The sequence below is a fragment of the Urocampus carinirostris genome, chromosome 5 (assembly GCF_059441175.1).
Source record: "Urocampus carinirostris isolate Australia breed hairy pipefish chromosome 5, RoL_Ucar_1.0, whole genome shotgun sequence".
Taxonomy (NCBI): Eukaryota; Metazoa; Chordata; class Actinopteri; order Syngnathiformes; family Syngnathidae; genus Urocampus; species Urocampus carinirostris.
Window position 1 is genome coordinate 9,415,745 of NC_142353.1, and position 17,909 is coordinate 9,433,653.

The 17,909-nt window shown below is 37.9% G+C and overlaps 1 protein-coding gene across 1 annotated transcript in view; it reads left to right on the top strand.

Annotated features, from left to right (window-relative positions):
- The window catches only part of zdhhc8b (zDHHC palmitoyltransferase 8b), a 92,034-nt gene that overhangs the window by 53,173 nt on the left and 20,952 nt on the right, over window positions 1-17,909 (top strand). Inside the window, exon 2 of the mRNA XM_088335586.1 lies at window positions 16,176-16,297. Within this exon, the coding sequence (XP_088191712.1) occupies window positions 16,176-16,297 (122 nt within the window). The remainder of the gene's footprint in view (window positions 1-16,175; window positions 16,298-17,909) is intronic.

Sequence of the window (17,909 nt, forward strand, 5' to 3'; positions counted from 1 at the left end):
ACCTCATGAGCAGATAAGTAGTATATAAAAAGTATTTTAAAATCTCCTGCCATCTCCTGATATGGATGACTATTACAGTTCCTCGTCTGAAAATGGCAAAAATACAAAATAATGGCCTGATTTTTTGAAAGATAAAATTGGGCAAATTCCAAAGGCACACTAGACATGGTCTCACGGCACACTGGTTGAAAAACACTGGTTTAGGAATGTGCTCTTATGGTGTATGAAAATTCTATGTTTATTTCAAAGGACTTGTTTAAAAGAGGCATGTTCAAGTGGAGACTGATATATTAGTTCTTATCATAACAGTAGTCTGTCAATCAAGATTGTGTATTTGTGAGCATAGAAAGTCCCCTAAAGTGCAAGTGATTAGCTGTTGCCATAACATTAGTTTGTCATTCTGGCTCTAAAAGAGGAATGCCCACACTTTTAAATTCGACAGCTCTGTTGAAACAAAAGAAAAAAAAAAAAATTAAAACATCATTGCAGTGTTGGGGAATATCTTACATGATCAAGTAATTCTTCAAAGTCCAGTCTTCATTGTTCAGAAGTGGTGTCCTTGTTTTTCCTAAAGTCTATCCATTTTCCCCCATTTGTCCATGAATTGGGTCTCCTGTATTCTTATTTGAAATGTGGTCCTCTCCATTACCAATATTTCCAATCTTGGGGCAATCTTTTTTGTACCACAATCTTGTTATAATTTTATGGTGGCTGTCAGTAAAACTTTAACCAGGTACTCATTCTTTCTCTGTAATATTTTTTCTGTTAGATGGCCCAAATAGAGCACCTTGAATGTTTCCCATATCCAAATAGTTTCTTTAAGACAACAATAATTTTTCCCAGTAATCTTGTCTTTTTGGGCAAAGCCAAAACATATGCGGTTAACGTCTACCTTTCCACATGTTCTCCAGGATGGCTGATGAACTTTGGAAAAACCTCTCCTAATTTTGGGGGAAGTACATTTTTATTTGAATTTATAAGAAATATTTCTTATTACTTTTTGCGTTATTAAATCTGTTTTAGGGCAGCACGGCGGCACAGTGGTTAGCGCGTGTGCAGGCACAGTTCTAAGGTCTTGGGAACCTCCTGTGTGGGTTCAAATCCTGCTACCAGACTTCCTGTGCGGAGTTTGTATATTCTCACCGTGCTTGCGTGGGTTTCCTCCGGGCACTCCGGTTTCCTCCCACATTCCAAAGATATGCATTTCAGGTAGATTGGCCAGTCCAAATTGTCCCTAGGTGTGAAAGAGCGAGCGAGTTGTCTGTCCCTGTGTGCCCTGCGATTGGCTGGCAACCAGTTCAGGGTGTCCCCTGCCCACTGCCCGATGATTGCTGGGATGGGCTCCAGCACCCCCGCGACCCTACTGAGGATAAGGGGTGCAGCTAATGAGATGAGATGAGATGAGAAATTTGTTTTACAGAAAATGAATATCTGCTCCATATACTGGTTATCAACCTCCTCTTGATACTAATAATCGGTACTGGTGTCGGCCCTGGAAAACAAATATTGGTCATTCCCTAGTTATGACTGCTTTATTTCAAGTTGTTACAGTTACTGCCCAAATGCGTCTTTTGTATTTTTGTATGGTGAAGACTTGGAGCAAATAATTGATTGTATTACATTTGAAGTCAAAATTGTGCAATTTAATATATTTAGCTGTTTTAAGTCTGTGTCTTTTGAAGATAACAGTAGTTTAGGAAAGTGCTCTTATGATGTATAAAGATGTAGGTTTATTTGAAACCAATTTAAAAATAATTTAAACTGCCGTTTAAACTAAAAGTATATGGTTCATGGTTCAATTGGTATAAAACTAATTTCCTTGCCCGTTAAAGGGCTGTAAGGAATTTGAACCTTTGTTACTCTCTACTGCCATCTCCTGGCATAAAGTCATAATCACAGCCTCAGTCTGCTCATTCATGATGCGTGTGTTTCTTAGACTTGAATAAACTCTTTTTATTATCTTTTTGGGGGTCTGGGTTGGCATTTGGACTCTTTTAGAAGCAGGCCTTTTTCTACTTTCACTATTTTCGTGCCATATTGATGAATACATTTTTTTTTTAAACTGCGGGCACAAGCATGACGTCACTCTCCCCCAAAACCCATTTGTCGAACCTAATGTGTTTCGCCCCGAACAGCATTGATAAAATTAAGATAAAAGCAGATAGGCACAGTGGAATATAAAACCCAAGAATTCTTTAAACTCAGTTGTGCATTGTTAACACATAATTAATATGCATGTTATTTAGGAGGGAGAAGTGAAACACTTGTACCTCAGTTAGAGCTTTTCTGAATGTTGACCAATTGGAACGGGGAGCACGACTCTCTTATAGAGAAAATATTTAACTTTTAAACCTTTTGAGGACACCTTAAACAATGCACCCTACCTTTAAGTATACGGTTGTTATTATTTCAGTATACTTTTTGGCTCCACCCAGCCTCGAGGAGTATTTTGGGCTGGTTCTAGCTTCAAAAAGATTAAATTGCATGTGACTATACTCTGCATGAGTATTTTAAGACATTTATTCAAATCAAGTGCAAAATTATTCTAAAATAGAGGTCACCATACAAAATACAATGGAAAATTATGATGTTAAGCAGTCGGTCACATAAAGAACATTTTATCAGTATTAGCAGAACATTTGACATTGTAATGTTTTAAAAATTTAAGGTGTATGATTATGGTCATGTTTCCATCCCAAACCCTGGACAAAACCCCTCTATACCTTGATAAGCGGATCAGACCTTACATATCATGAGGCAATTTCATTAGAGCACACGATTTGCAGAACTGTCAGCACCTTATTGCCATGGAGCAGATGGCAAGACCCAGTTTCAGGGGCAACGAGGGGAATCCTCGTAATAAGCAGAAAAGCACGCCTGTGGCTTGCTAGTCTGCACCTTTTCATAAATAGTTTACCGAATCCTGATATGCCTAACAGCATTTAACGGTCTGGAAAAGTCTACTTTATAAATAAATTTTCAACAAATCAAATTAAACACATACTTTTATTTATTCAATGTGTCGGATTAATTTAATGAATTATTTAAATACGAATGTTTAGTTTTTTTGTTTTGCATCATCATGGTCCAACTGCAAATATTGAGCTAAGTGAAGTGCAACATTTTATACCGATTTATGCTGGTTTTTTATTAGGGGTGCACGTTATACACGAGTCTACGTTATTCATGAATAGTGTAATATCGTCTGCATGCAAACACACTTATGTTTTATCTAGCGGAAATGGTTGGTTTACCGACAGAATTGCCATACATCCCCTGGCAACAGTTCTGAATCGGCTGCATGATCGGCAGTGGCGTGTGAATAAGCTCAAATTTTGAGAAAACATACTGATGGTTTCCGTTCAAACACTAAAACTAGCGCAATATCAACTATGTAAACATAGTAGCTATGAATGCCGCCACTCATGTATGTTCACTCCTGCTTCCCATTGCAGGGGCGACAGAGCTCCATTGACATCAGGTCAACCAAATTTATTAACCGCACCCCCACTCTTAGTCTGCACCCCTCTTTGTTCCTATGTTCCCATAGAACACTTAGGAGACCCTCCCCAGTGCTGCCAGCCTCTGTGGCTTAAAAAGAATCATTGTTTTGTCAGGTCACTGCTCACTACATCAATGGCTCTTTGTTTCCTTCACCAGCTCGTAGGACGTAGAACCTCATACTGGCGTGTCGTGATCGAAGACACAGAAGACTACATTAGTTTCGTTTGTGGCTATTGAAAGCCAAAAGCAATAGTCACTTATTTCACGTTAGAGGTAAAATTTTAAGCCCGAGTGCGACCCCGTATTTCATCACAAGTCGGGCCTAAAAAGTCAATCATTATTAAGTTGTGTTCGGGCCTGACTTCTCTCATTCTGATTTTTTTATCACATTCCTGTAATTGTTCTTCATTGTCTCTCTGCCTCTCTCTCTTAAAGTACTGTGATAGATTCTTAAGGACGTACTGGTGCTGTGGTTTATGGCCCAATTTTCAACCTGCAAAACGGCCTTAGGGGGGAAAAAACGCAGTGTCTTACGATTACATAATCGCACTACGTCACATCGTGATATCAATTACATTTCGGTTAATCGTTGAGCCCTATTATACATACAGTACATTACTTTACAAAAGACAGGATTTCATTTGTCATTAATCACCTCACAAATAAAATATAAAATGTCCGGTTTACTTCAGGCGCCGTCCTGCAAATCAAGTTAATTAATCTGGCTGGGTCGGCTGGATCTTGCCTCTATTTCATCGTAGCTGGAATCATGACTAAACCACCCTAGTCTATCTCTTCAGACACTTTGTACCCTGCTTTTCTTCTCCCCAGCTCTGTTAAGGCGTGTGAGTAAGATCTATGATACTGCGGCGTGCTAATGCATGTTACCGCTTACAAATGTTTGCATATTATGCTCATTGCAGTGTGTGTGTACATGTGAGATACGTAAACATCTTCCTGCACCTTAGACAATGCGCAATTAAAAACCCTGAACATGTGAAGAGGCTTAGTGATGAGGTATGGGAAGGAATAAACTGAAAGCACCTGCTTCCACTTCAGGAATCAAGATGGATTAGGGCAGGGGTTTCCAACCTTTCTCTAGCCGAGAGCACTCAGTTTGATAAGTTCTTTTATAAATCCATATCATGTTATTACTATGTTATTACCAGGTTAATTATTTTAATTATGGTTAAATAGAATTCGTAAACCACAAAAAAAAAATCATTTTATTAGAAAATTACAACGACCTAGCCCTGGTAAGCTATTTTCAGAGCAGGTCTGCGGGCACTTCAGCTGTACTAAGGGGTCACCCTGGTTCCCACGGGCAGCACGTTGGAGAACCCTGGATTAAGGGGGACACCTGAGGGGAAGAAAATCTGTAAGGGTATAGTAGTGCTTTTGAGCTTCAAGTGAAAGACATTTTATCGTTCTGAAGGGGTGTTGCTTCAGCTTGATGGATTACACATGAATGTAGCTTATGGACTGCAGGTCAATTTGTGTTAAATCCGTGGACTTGAATATTTTCCGTGCCAAAAGGCTGAAGATTAATTTTAATGAATACAATTCTTCTTTTTAATCTTCTAATACTGCCTTCATGGATCATTATATTATGTAACTTTGAAGTTGGTTCTGTAAATTGAATTTAATAAATGATCACATTCAATGAATTGTGGAGATCGAACCCAAATTGACAGTTCAAAAGATTGTCAACTGGGATTTACATTGCTTGCTAAATAGTTGTTTTGGCTAGCACAATTTTATTTAAGGGATCACAATGTTTTCAAATAATCTACTTGAAAAAATCAGTATGGCTCATAGTAATGTAAAAGCATACGAATATTATTTCTTTCACACTCAGATGACAAAGGCCTTTTTTTTTAACTTTCCTATCTGATCTCAATATTTCTTGTTCTCTGGATATCTGTTTCTATTTTCAAAAGCTGATAGTGTTTTTCCAAGAAAATGACAACACACAGCATTTTGCCAGACATTACCAACTTCTTAAAAGACAATTACTAATTGATAAAATCCATTTCAATTTCAATACTGCGTAGTAGAACAAATCAAAGCCACATGTTTGTCATTAAACCACTGAACTGTTATAGTTTAATGCAGTATTTTGTCCTTAATCTATAATCAATCTGACTGTGGCCTCAATCTTTTCATCTTTTAGTGTATCCGCTGAGCCTATATTTGATTGCTTAGGGTTAAGTATTTTAGATTATAGTTCGGAATATCCAATAATATTTTCTTTGAGACAAGTCCATCAGTCACAGAGGGTAGTTTGATGTCCATATGGCAGAATTATGGATGACAGTTTGTCAATGCAGCTCAGCATAGAATTTAATTGAAAGCATTTTGCATGTCAAAGAAAGATTGATTGCCACAGTATTACCTGAGTGCACGTTGCCAAGATACTCGTGATTGTCATCTGAGGAGCTCTTTTCTTCCTTTCAGAGTTAATGATTGCAAAATGCTTAGATGCAATGTCTCAATAAATTAAAGGGTGAGTTTTTGGATTTATTATTCTCGATATTATGTTAAGACATGCTTGGCAGAGTTGCTTCAATATGCTGGCTTCAGTCATTCTGTCGCTTAATCTCAGTGTCCGGCTCTGGGTGATGTCCTGCACTGAGACGGAACCTCTCTGGGGAAGTATGACTCACTCAGTCAATCGTAGCGGACTATGATGTCACCCACCAAACAACTTGAGACACTCGCGGCTGGACTATGAACATAAATGACTTGCAGACTTAACCTACACTGTTGTCTGTACTCAAGCCATGACTACTGCCAAAAGCACAGATCACTTGATTTCTGTGCTTCTTATCAGTTTAGGGCACATATGTCAGAGTCAAGGCCCGCGGGCCACATTAGGCCCGCGAGAGGGTTTTACCTGGCCCGCTTGACGATATCAATATATTATTAGATCCGGCCCGCAGGCCGCTGCAAGCCAGCAGCCCGCAGTACGCATGAATACTACATTTCCCACAATGCAACGGGGACGCGCCGAGCGGGAGCAAAGCGGGAGGCGGTTTGATTTATTCAGCAGTCGATCAGCAGCAGTCATTAGCATAACAGCAAAAATTAGCCCACAGATACCCATCAACAATGGCTAAACGGAAGGTGGACACTGAAAACCGGGGCTTTCAAACAAGGTGGGAGTTGGAGTACATGTTCACGGAGGTAGCTGGAAAACCTGTGTGTCTGCTATGTGGAGAAAGTGTGGCGGTGATGAAAGAGTATAATATTAGACGGCATCATGAAACAAAACACACGCCTCAAACAAGTAATGTAGAGTTGTAGTAATACAGTACTGTATATAAATGTATGTAAATACAGTAATAATACAGTAATGTTTCCTGTGCAGTTACACATTTGAAGTTTTTACTCTGTTCAAGTTTAAAAGTTAAATATGCACATAAAGAAGGTCTTGTTTTTTGTTGTTCCCCTCGGGAATTTTAAAGCTTTATTGTCTATGTTGACTATGTTGTTTTTGTTTGCCGACTCTGTCCTGGGAGTGTTTCTTGTTTTTCGGCTTTTCATGGAAAATAGATCTTGATGTGGACAGCAGTCTTTTGATAAAATTGTCTCCTATTTAGCAGAGAAAATGACTTTTGATTGTTATTATTTGTTAATCAGTAATTCCTTTTTTTCACACTAACCCAGAGAAAGCACAGAAAGGAAAGTCAATGTACATTTGAGCAGGACAGATGAGGTCCAGTGTGTTGATTGCTATTGGTTTTAAGTAACAAGAGATTTTTGCACTTTATTTTATTGTATTTCGAGGCAATATTTTTTTTGAATAATTTCAGATGATTGAATTATAGAAAATGGTTATGAGTTGTTGTTATGAGATATGTTATGAGTTTTTTATATAAAGGACATTTGTATTTTGTGCCTGCTGAAATTAAAAATGACTGACAGGGTCATAAGAAAATATTGCTTTATTTATCCAATCATATTGTAATATATTTGTTGTGTTTTCAGTAGGTTAAATCTTGGTTTCAGTAAAGATTGGACAGTCCGGCCCTCGGCTTGTAGCCAAATGTTTTATTTGGCCCTCCGTCCATTTGACTTTGACACCCCTGGTTTAGGGTATATATATATATATATATATATATTTTTTTTTTTTAATCTAAACGATTCTCACTTTGATTCAGTTGTTAAGCTTGTGATATACATTCATGTAGATTGTGAAAAGGTATGAGTGTTTGTCTAACATTCAGGTTGTGACGGGTAAAACAAGCAATGCAGATGAACAGTTCCGCTGAGACTTTTATCCAACAGAAACGGAATACTCTAAGGCATGTGAGGTACAGAACAAAGCTGTATGGTTTTACAAATGTGCTATCAAAATGTCCTTTTACACACTAACCGAGAGCAGCGTCAGCCGTAGTAAACAATGATTGCATAGCACTCATTTCTGCTTGGAGAAATTGGAACTTTGCTTACCGTGTCGCTGGGGACTCCTGACTGTTTTGTCTGAGTTGCATGCTTTGATCATTAAAAGCTGCGTTAGATGCGTTTCTTTTTTGCTTCTGCCTCCTTTAGGTAGGTGATTGTGACTTTTCCTTGGTGTTTTTTGCCGTGTGTCTTGCAGTTGGTATAAGATTGTCCAGATAGCTCCAGGTTAGCCCTGTGCCCACTGTTTTTTTCCGGACTGGGTTTGTGTTAGTTGCCGTTGTAGATTCCCGGGTAACCGGGCTTCTAACTGCTTGTTTTTGGTCAGCCAGCCTCATGTTTTTCCACCGATCAGTCCCAGTTAGCCCTTTTTATAGCAGCCGGCTAGCCTGCCATATCCCAGCTGGTTTAGCCTCTGTTAGCTCTTTGTGTATTATTTTTGCCAGTTCACTCCATTTTGCTGCTCTCCATTTGTTTTACCATTGTGGCACTCACCTTTCTGTATTTAACACAACACAGGTCGCACTGCACGAGAGGGCGCGGGTGCCCTCTGCAGCGGCTACATTACATCAACAGACAAGCATACAAGTGTGCATATTTAAAAGTACAACAGAACTACTTGTTGTGGTTTATTCAAATATTGATTACAAAGTACAATACATGAACAAAACAAAATTTAGATAATGGTACAAAACTCACATTTTTGACCAGTAATCCATATCTAACAAAACCGCCGAAATCCTCGTCTTCTGTTTCTGACCAGAACAGCTTAGCTAAATCTCCATTAAAAGGGTTCGTTGTCTTCACTTTCAGAGTCATTTTAACAGTCACTTCCAGAGTGACCTTCAGAGTCACTTTCCGTGCCGTGCAGCTCCTCTGAAATGATGGGAAAGCTCGAACAACAGTCCCGGCAGACACGTTAGCCCAAGCACCGACGATCCATTCATTTCATTATAATCTGCTGTAAGTTTCTGCGCTACCGCAGTCCTGGTTTGGATGGAAAAATGGGACAGTTTCATGAAATGAAAGCACCAAGACAATAACACTAACTTACAAGTTGCTAGATATGCTACAGCGTTCGCATCCATGAGTACTTCGGCAAACAACAGACGCATGCGTGTGACGTCACGTGTCCTCTTCTGCAAAATATGAATTATTATGAAGTGCATATGGAGTAAAAAAAATGAGTGAGTTATATAAGATTTAAATATTAAAGAGGTTATTAATGAAGAACTCGTACAATTACGACTATATATGCAGTGACACATTTTAATATTACATTTATTTGATTTGATTTTTTTGTAAATGTCACCACAATTATATCGCTTAGTCTTACTTTACATATGACCAATACAATTTAACAAGATCTACTTCAATATCTTAATGAACAATATCAATCAAGTACAATATAGAAGTGAACTGCTAAATAATTAGAATAAACTAAAATTAAATTGGATTTTTGTTAAAAACATTAATACCTGCACATTTTGGCCCTTTTGGGGCAGCATGGTGCCACGGGTGCATGTGACCACAGTACGCACACTTAAACTAAACAAAATAATTAAGCGATTGAATTTGAACAAAATAGCTTGTTTTCAAAGATTAGGAACAATTTAATCTGTATTATTTTACTCCAGAGTTTCTCTTCCCACAGCTTTAGAGTGTAAATTGTCCGTAAATAGATTATTTTGCGATGGTTAGCACATTAGCCTAACACGCGAAAGGTCCACGGTTCAAGACCGTGTGGAAACCTATGTTGGCCTGTAGATGGATTGGCGCCACCAGGCTGTACTTGCCCAAGGCACACCACAGGAAATGGGGCCCCTACGACCCTAGTGGTTAAGGGATCCAACCAACCAACCAGATTAATTTATGATTCCCGCCCAATGTACCTACTGATAAGAATTAGTACTAGGCCTGCAATGTTTTTTAAAATAAGAATGTTTCTTCCGATTGAATACCATTTAAAAAAAATTTGAGTCATTTTAGTAACTCGAAAAAGAAAAAAACAATACCACTGCAAGGCTCATTAATCATGCTGAAAAAATCAAAAGAAGATGATGCTGTTACATGCTGTTTTTTGTGAAGTTATATGCTTTCCATTTGATAAAAAGTAAATAATGGGATCTGAATGACAGACATATATCCATTGGCAAGTGATCTTCCCTCTCACTTGAGTATTTATTAAGGTGCATGCTCCCTTTTCAATACTTCAAAACAAAACATAATTGAGGCATTTAAAGTTTTTAATTACATTAATTTCATGTCGTCAATGCTGAATATTTTTAAGATGTTTTGAAAACTTGCAGCATTTACTGACCTCCAGGTTTTTATGTGCCTTAAACTGATGAATGGATCATTAAGCTGATGAGGCATGCAGCAGCAAAAGGAAACGTCCATATGTATCGAGATTGATAGCAGCGGCATGAAAAGAAGCCGTGCAATTAAAAGGATTGTGCTTAATTGCACGGAACGCTCAATAAATACCACTCTGAACGGAAGACACTCAGCTGACCTGCTTGGAAGTGCCCACAAAGCAGCATGATTGTACACAGTGTCATTTGTAATGCAGCGTAATATTATATTAGTATGACAAGGGAGAACACGTTTCTTTTAGAGCTCCTCTTGGTTCTATTCATATTTTAGCACAAGTCACTTCAGCGATCATCAGCTTTTAGAATCAACATGTTCCGCCTCATTAAAACCCGACAACATCCCACATGGTGTCAGCTGAAGGCTGAAAGGATTGCTATGTTCTCTGGAGAGTTGCGTATGCCATGCTTGTGTTTTTTCACTCCAAGCTCGATCACAGTTTCCCGTAGGAGGTGCAAAGAGAACCGGACTGACCTCTCTGGTTGGGATTGAAGCGTGTACAGATGGTCCAAGGAGATAGCCGCCAAAACAGTTTTGGATTGAGCCAGAGAGGATTGCCTTGATAGACTACATGGTAGTGGGTCATTGTGTATTTAGGCTTGTGTGGGGTCAATGGTCTGCGTCAGTTTGTTTTTGAGAGTACTTAATTTTGGTTGGAATGTGTGTGAGTTTCACCTTTATAGCCTTCGGAGTGAATTATCATCCCTCATATTTTTATATATTTTTGCTATCACACTACCATTCAAAAGTTGGGGGTATCTTGGAAATGTCCTTATTCATGAAGAAAAAGCACAGTTATAACATGGTCGTTGACTATTGTTACCTGTAATGCCTGTTTTTAATGCAATATAGGGTGTATGGAGGCCAATTTTCAGTAACCAGCACTCCAGTGAGACTTCATTTTGGAACAGGTGTTTGAACAGATAGAAGCTCAAATTTTATATGTGAATTGAATGAAACCCATTTTTACACAATACTAATTTGCATTAGGCTTATGAAGAATTAGAAAATCCTTGAAAACAGCCAGTCAGACACGCTATAAATTCTTCTGAGACAGTCGAGTATCGAGAACATCATATTTGTGTGTGTGATTTAACTTTAAGAATGTCCAGAAAAAAATAACTTTCATGTGAAACTAAACCGTCTATGGCCCTCAAAACAGGGTGGCAAAGAAAAAGCCATATCTGAAACTAGCCAACAAAAGCAAAGAGATTTATATGGGATAAAGAACCCAAACATTGGACAAGTAATTTGATAAATAAAAGTATGACTTTTTAATGACCAAAACAAAATTCTCCGGGTGACCCCAAACTCTGAACGGTGGTGTATGTTGATAAGTGTGACAATAAACTTAACATTTTTACTAATTATCTTCTAGGAAGTAGCTTGTTTTATTCTCACCATTTAATTTCAGTTGCTGTTTTGTCTGTTTAAATAGATTTTCATGAAAAAAAAATGATGAGTGCTGGTGCTAGTGTATAAATGTACCCTAGAGATTATCCTTGGTCGTCACAACTAACTGAGAAAAAGAGCAGACTTTGTTGTCCAGCAAGCTCATAGATTTGTACAGTTCTGGGTTCCTTTGTTCACAAAAGTTACTGAATACAACTCTTTATGTTTGCGGAAAAACATTGCTTTGGGGCTTCCCCTTCCTGACTTTTTGGCAGTGACCACATGCAGGTTGCAGCCCTTTAGAGAAGCAGAGTCTAGGAATGTGACACAAGGCAACTTCTGTCAGATTTACTTGCCTTAGTAGCCTTGTCTTAAGTGCCGCCCGGGAAAATAGTCACAACCCACTGTCTCATCCCAATCTAATACCCAACTTGGGTTTCACACTGTTACATATTTCTGAGTAGGAAAGCTTTGGATTCATAGATTTTGAATCACTTGGGGAAAATATACTGCCTTGCGGTCCAGATACCAAGATATAGTCGCTGTAGTCCCTCAGGAAAAGCCCTCTAATCTTTGTTTTTAAGCCTCAGTTATCCCTGTTGGCCAATAGATATGCTTTGGTCTGAGTTGGGTGGCAATAAATGCATGCAACAGGTGTCTTCCACTTCTTTGTAGACACACAACACACTCAACTGTGGGTAAGTTTACAAGCAGGGAATAGTCAAACTGAGAATGGGATTTGGGTTTTCCAATAAACTCATTTCTCCGGGTTCACAAACATGCAAGATAAAAGCGAGGAATTGTTGACCTTTCAATATTGAAGTTCTTGCTCTTCTCACCAAGTGTTTAAAAAATCCCAATAATGAGGGCCTTCTAGAGAGCAACAGTGCAGAGCATCCTGACATATAGTGTCACAGTGTGGTATGCTGGGATCACTGCATCGGACGGGAAAAATACACAGCCCAGAAAGTCATTGGCTGCTCTCTGCCCAGTGTGAAAGACATTGCTGGCTTGCGATACAGCAGCAGAACCGTCAGCATATTCTCACCCTGGCCACCATATCTTTGATTTGTTGCTATCAATTAAAAAAAGATCATTCTAATATGTTCTATTCAAAGGTCCCATCAACTCCTTTAGTAGGAATTCAAACTTCACACAAAGACATCAGGGATTTCTTCCCATGTTTTGTTCTAGAGGTTTAATGAAAGTCAGATGATATTTGTATTTACTTCCATCTATCCTTGAGAAACAAGTTTCACAATACACATTTCCTTGTTTGTCACATACTCGAGGCTTCAAATTAAAAGGGCAATTTATTAAAAAAAAAAAAAATTACTGCGGGCTAGTGTTGTATTAAAAAAATTGCTTTCAAAGATGTGATGTTGCAGTTTGCAGTCCTCTTCGCAATACAGTACAAATAGTGATACTGATGTGTCATAACCAATAATGCATATTAATTAGGTTTCCCAGTTCATTCTAAAAGAACTGTCTGCTAATCCATCAATCTATCCATCCTACATTAGAATATTCTTGTTTTTCATTTTTGTAGCTAGTTTTAAACGGAACGGACAAAAATATTTGGGAGTTAAGTTTGTTTGGACTACAAAAAAATAATGATGATGTGGTTTGGCATGTTGGATTTCGGTTTGACACTTAACTATAACGTCAGCTCAGGATTGCGGTGAAAAATCTATTTCTCTACCTACCAATTTAAGCCCTATGCCCACCCACTTTGTTGCAGACTGTTTGCCATCGTTGTCATCTTGCTTCTGCCAATCTGTCACCGCCAGCATTTTACCAGCCATTCTTAAAATATCCGGAAAAACTTCTGCCTTCCAAAAACCTGGCACTTTCGTTTTCTAACCTTGAGCCCAATCTCAAATGTAGAATTAATCTCCAAAAACTCCGACATCAAAATCCAATCTTTTTTTTTTCTACCACTCAGCACCAAGCAGATGCCAAAAAGAAACCTGTCAAATGTCTCAAATTATGGACTTGTTATTCTCCTTGACCTCAGTGTTGAATCGTAGACCATTTGTAGACCAAGCCACAAAGTCGTTCTCAAATCCGTCTTCTTCCAATTCAAAACCTTCAAATCTTACTACTGACCATTGTCCCCAGTCAAATTGTGTCTTCCGTTGTGTTATCGCTCCCGTCCACCTGTAAAGGATATTCCGCTCTCGCAGTTATCCTCAAAGAAATCTGGATCGATTGAAAGTAATATTTTGAGTTAAATTTCATGATATTAATGACATTATAATATTCACATAATTTGAAATTGTAGTTGACGTCGTACAAATGGGGAAAAATACTATAACTCATCTGCTTTGTTGCATTCACAGTTGGTCCATCATGTTTTTTTTAAATTTGTGTTATTGATTGTACTGACTCAATGATTTATATTTTGTCTGAAATTGCACACTTTTGCTCCCTTTTTAGCCACTATTTTAGCGTAAACCAAAACACTAAAAGCAAAGCATTTGCCTGATGTTGTTGAGTACAAAGCTTGTGTTTTTAAGAACAAAAACATTCGTAAGTACTGCATATTAATTATCGATTGAAAATATTTTTGGGGCATAATCTTTCAGCACTACCCCCTACCTTCCGTCTTTTTATGTCAGCCTTGCATTGCAGATATCAAAATCTGCTCACTTCTTCATGTTAAACAGCTCAAATGTCCAGTGCTTGATTATAGGGTATCATCGTCATGAGCAGAATAAATCAAACTCCCTCACTGTCAATACTTTTCAATAGAAGTAACATCTTCTTCTTTTTCCTCTGGTCTTGCACACTTTTGTGAGGTGAATACAAAACAATAAAATAAAAACATTGCTTTTAAAAGTGTTACAATTATAGTTCTTTGGATATCTGGTCTTTATTAGAGTATTACAGTGTTTTTCATCCAACACGTCTTACATAAATTGATCAATTAAGAACCAAATTGTGATTTGCTTAGATTGAAATTTCCTACATCGTTTGGCTCATTTGTGAGTGTGTTTCTCATGAAGTTTGTGCATCATATCCAAGGGTGAAGCTGTAGATCAGGGGTGTCAAACTCATTTTAACCCGGGGGCCACACGATAGAACAAACATTCGGTCGGGGGCCAGACTAGTAGATTAAAGAGAAAGAAAAAGAAAAAGAGAGATAAAGATAGAGGGAAAAGGAGAGAGGGCGGGACGAAGAAAGAAAAAGAGAGAGGGAGAAAGCGTGATAAACAAAAGATAAAAAGTCGTGAGAGAGGGGGAAAAGAAAGGGAGAGGAAGAAAGAAATAGAGAAAATAGATAAAATAGAGAAATAGAAAGACAGAAAGACAGAAGGAAAGAAAAGAGAAAAGAAAGGGTGAAGGGTAGGGAGAAAGACAAAAGAGAGAAAAGGAAAAAAGGAATTTAGAGCAAAAGAGATCAAAACACACAGAGAGAAAAAGAGACAAAGAGCAACAAAGAAAGAGAAAAAGAGACACAGACAGAGTGGGAGAAAAGGGGTTGAAAAGAGAGAGAAAGAGAGAATGAGAGAGAGAGAGAGAGAAAGAGAGAAAGAGAGAGATAAATAACTACAAGTACAGTGTCTTTGCGAGAGGCACCTGGCTTTGGCAACATCAAGTTGACATATTTCAACCTGTAACCTTTTTTTCCCTTGCGCTTCTCTGATTGTTGTCTCGCGGGCCTGATCCGGCCCGCAGGCCGCCTGATTGACACCTGTGCTGTAAATTCTTCTTCTTTAATCCTTCCTTTCCTCTACCACTCCCCATTTCCCTTCTTCACAAGCCGAAAATAAAATATGATTTTTTTTTAATTTCTTTTTTTTCTGCCCTTGTGGAGGCCTCTTTTTGTCAAAGCTGTTTCACTTTTTAAAAACGTATTGAATGGCAATCATTTTTCAGAAGACAGGCATAAAAGGGAAAGCTATTCAAGAGAGGTTTTTGGCATTTTCCCAGACCCTTAAATGGTTCTACAATCATCAATACGCAAAAAACAAAAAATACACAATCAAATAATTATTGCTTCACCGAGAAAAAAAATGAAAACCTATGATCAAGAATAAAATTCAAACAAAAAATGCACTTCACTTAAAAGTACGTCTTGACTGAGTTAACTTTTAAATATCGTGCATTACCCCTCCATGTATGGTTATTTATCACTGCAACACAATTTGTCAATGATCTGCACAAAATTTAGTAATTTTATTCATATTTAGTTTCTTTTCTCTTTTATTAGCATATTTGGTATTGGAGTAATCCAAAAGTAATCCAGTTAAAGTAACCTTACCCAACCCTGCTTATTTATTTTCACTGCTTAGTGTATTTGTTTTTCTGAAATCTAACCACTTTATCCTGAGCTGTCTCACTCCCTGGAATCATGTTACCTAAGATGTTTATTGATCTTTTATAAACAAGAACAAATGCTTACCTTAAGTGCTTCTGTTTGCAAGACCCATTGGATGGAAACAAGAAGAATCTAGCAAATAACTCATTAAGCTGTATTTCTGCACATGTTTTTTCAGGTGCCCCTGGTTGACCAAGGTGATCTCACCTATCGTGCCTCTCTACAATGGCTTCGTCTTCCTCTTCGTCTTGGCCAACTTCAGCATGGCGACCTTCATGGACCCTGGTGTCTACCCCAGAGGTTTGTGTGAAACTGATTGCAACATTGTTTTAGTTTTAGTTGTATTTTGCAAAATGTTACACTGTTGAGTCTAAATGTAATGTCATTATATCACAGACAAGCTCAAAGCCTTTTATGTGCTTGTCATGTGGAGAAAAGCACTTGTCTAATTTAAGTAGCAAATATTTTTAGGTTGTAACAATCTTGATTTAACTTTCCCCAGCGGGGGTGGTTGTAATGTAAATGATAAGCACCTGTCTTGAGTAACAATTACCTCTTTCCTCAAAGAGGTAATTATTAAAAGCCTGTACTATTCACGTTGTCCTCGGAGGCGGTGGTGAGCATGTGCTGTTATTGTCTGCAGAATTGCATGTGCTACACTGATTGTAATTACCATGCAAGAACTACAGTACATAGTTAATGTCATTGAACAAACTTTATCCTAAAACAGAGCACAGAATGTCAAATCGTTTTTACAAGTTTGCAGCATCTTCTTTATGTGCACTAAATGGTTTCATTTTTGACCACCCTTCATTTATTGAGCAAAGTAGCATCACTCAATTTTACTCCTTGCTCTATTACACACAGACTCACCCTCGCAAACTAAAGATAATGCTGTGTTGGATAAAACACCTTTTAAATAGTAAAATTTAGATTAGGCTTGGATTATATTTGACCATAAAATACAATACAGGGTTGGAATAGAGAATTTTTCCTTTTTTCAAAGGTTGAAACATTGAATTTTCACCATATAATATTAAAAAAATGTCGGAAAAATGTTCTTTTGGCAGATAATTATGCTCATATTAATTATTTTTTTATTTTTTGTAATACAGTGGTACCTCTATTTACGATCGATCCATGTTACGAATGTTTCGGCATCCGAAGTTCGCGTCCGACTAAAATCTTCCTTGTTATACGATCAGTTTTCAAGTATCTGAAGTCAATGATGCTACAACTAAAGCAGTGCTTCACAATTATTTTCTGTCACGCGCTCCATCGGAAGAAGAAATCCTCTCCCCCAAGATTGATCTTTTTTTTAGTGATAACATAATATGTGGACAAAACAACTGTTGCTTGATATTGGTGGTAAGATGACAATTTCTGCCCATGCCAAATCTACCACTTCCAGTGTAATTAGATCGTAATGTCTTGAAGTGTGACAGCTTAATTTATTTGGCTTTGTGCTGTCTGCTGCCAACATTTTTAACATAGCAAGAACATTACTCTTTGCTTTTCTACTTTCGTGGTCCCAGTGAAGTGCTACATATGCTTCGTCAAACTTTGTCTTTGCTTTTCCGAAGAGACTTTTCTATACCCCATCTCTCTTCGCTCATCCGGGTTAAATATTTTTTCATGGGGTCTTTTGAGGGTCCGCTCCACTTCACTGGATTACATTTACACTGGCCTTTTGCATTTTATTATTTTCTTCCGGTTGTTTTTACCGCTCTTGGTTAATAAAGCTTTGTACTGTACAGTAACTTCATCTTTTGCATTTCTTTAGCCTTATTTCTTGTTTTATTTATACTATTTGGTATATTTTGAACATTACCTGAACATTATTGTACCTCTAGGGCTGTTACAGTCGATTTAATGGGGGCTTGGTTGCATTTGATGACCTTGGAACGAATTA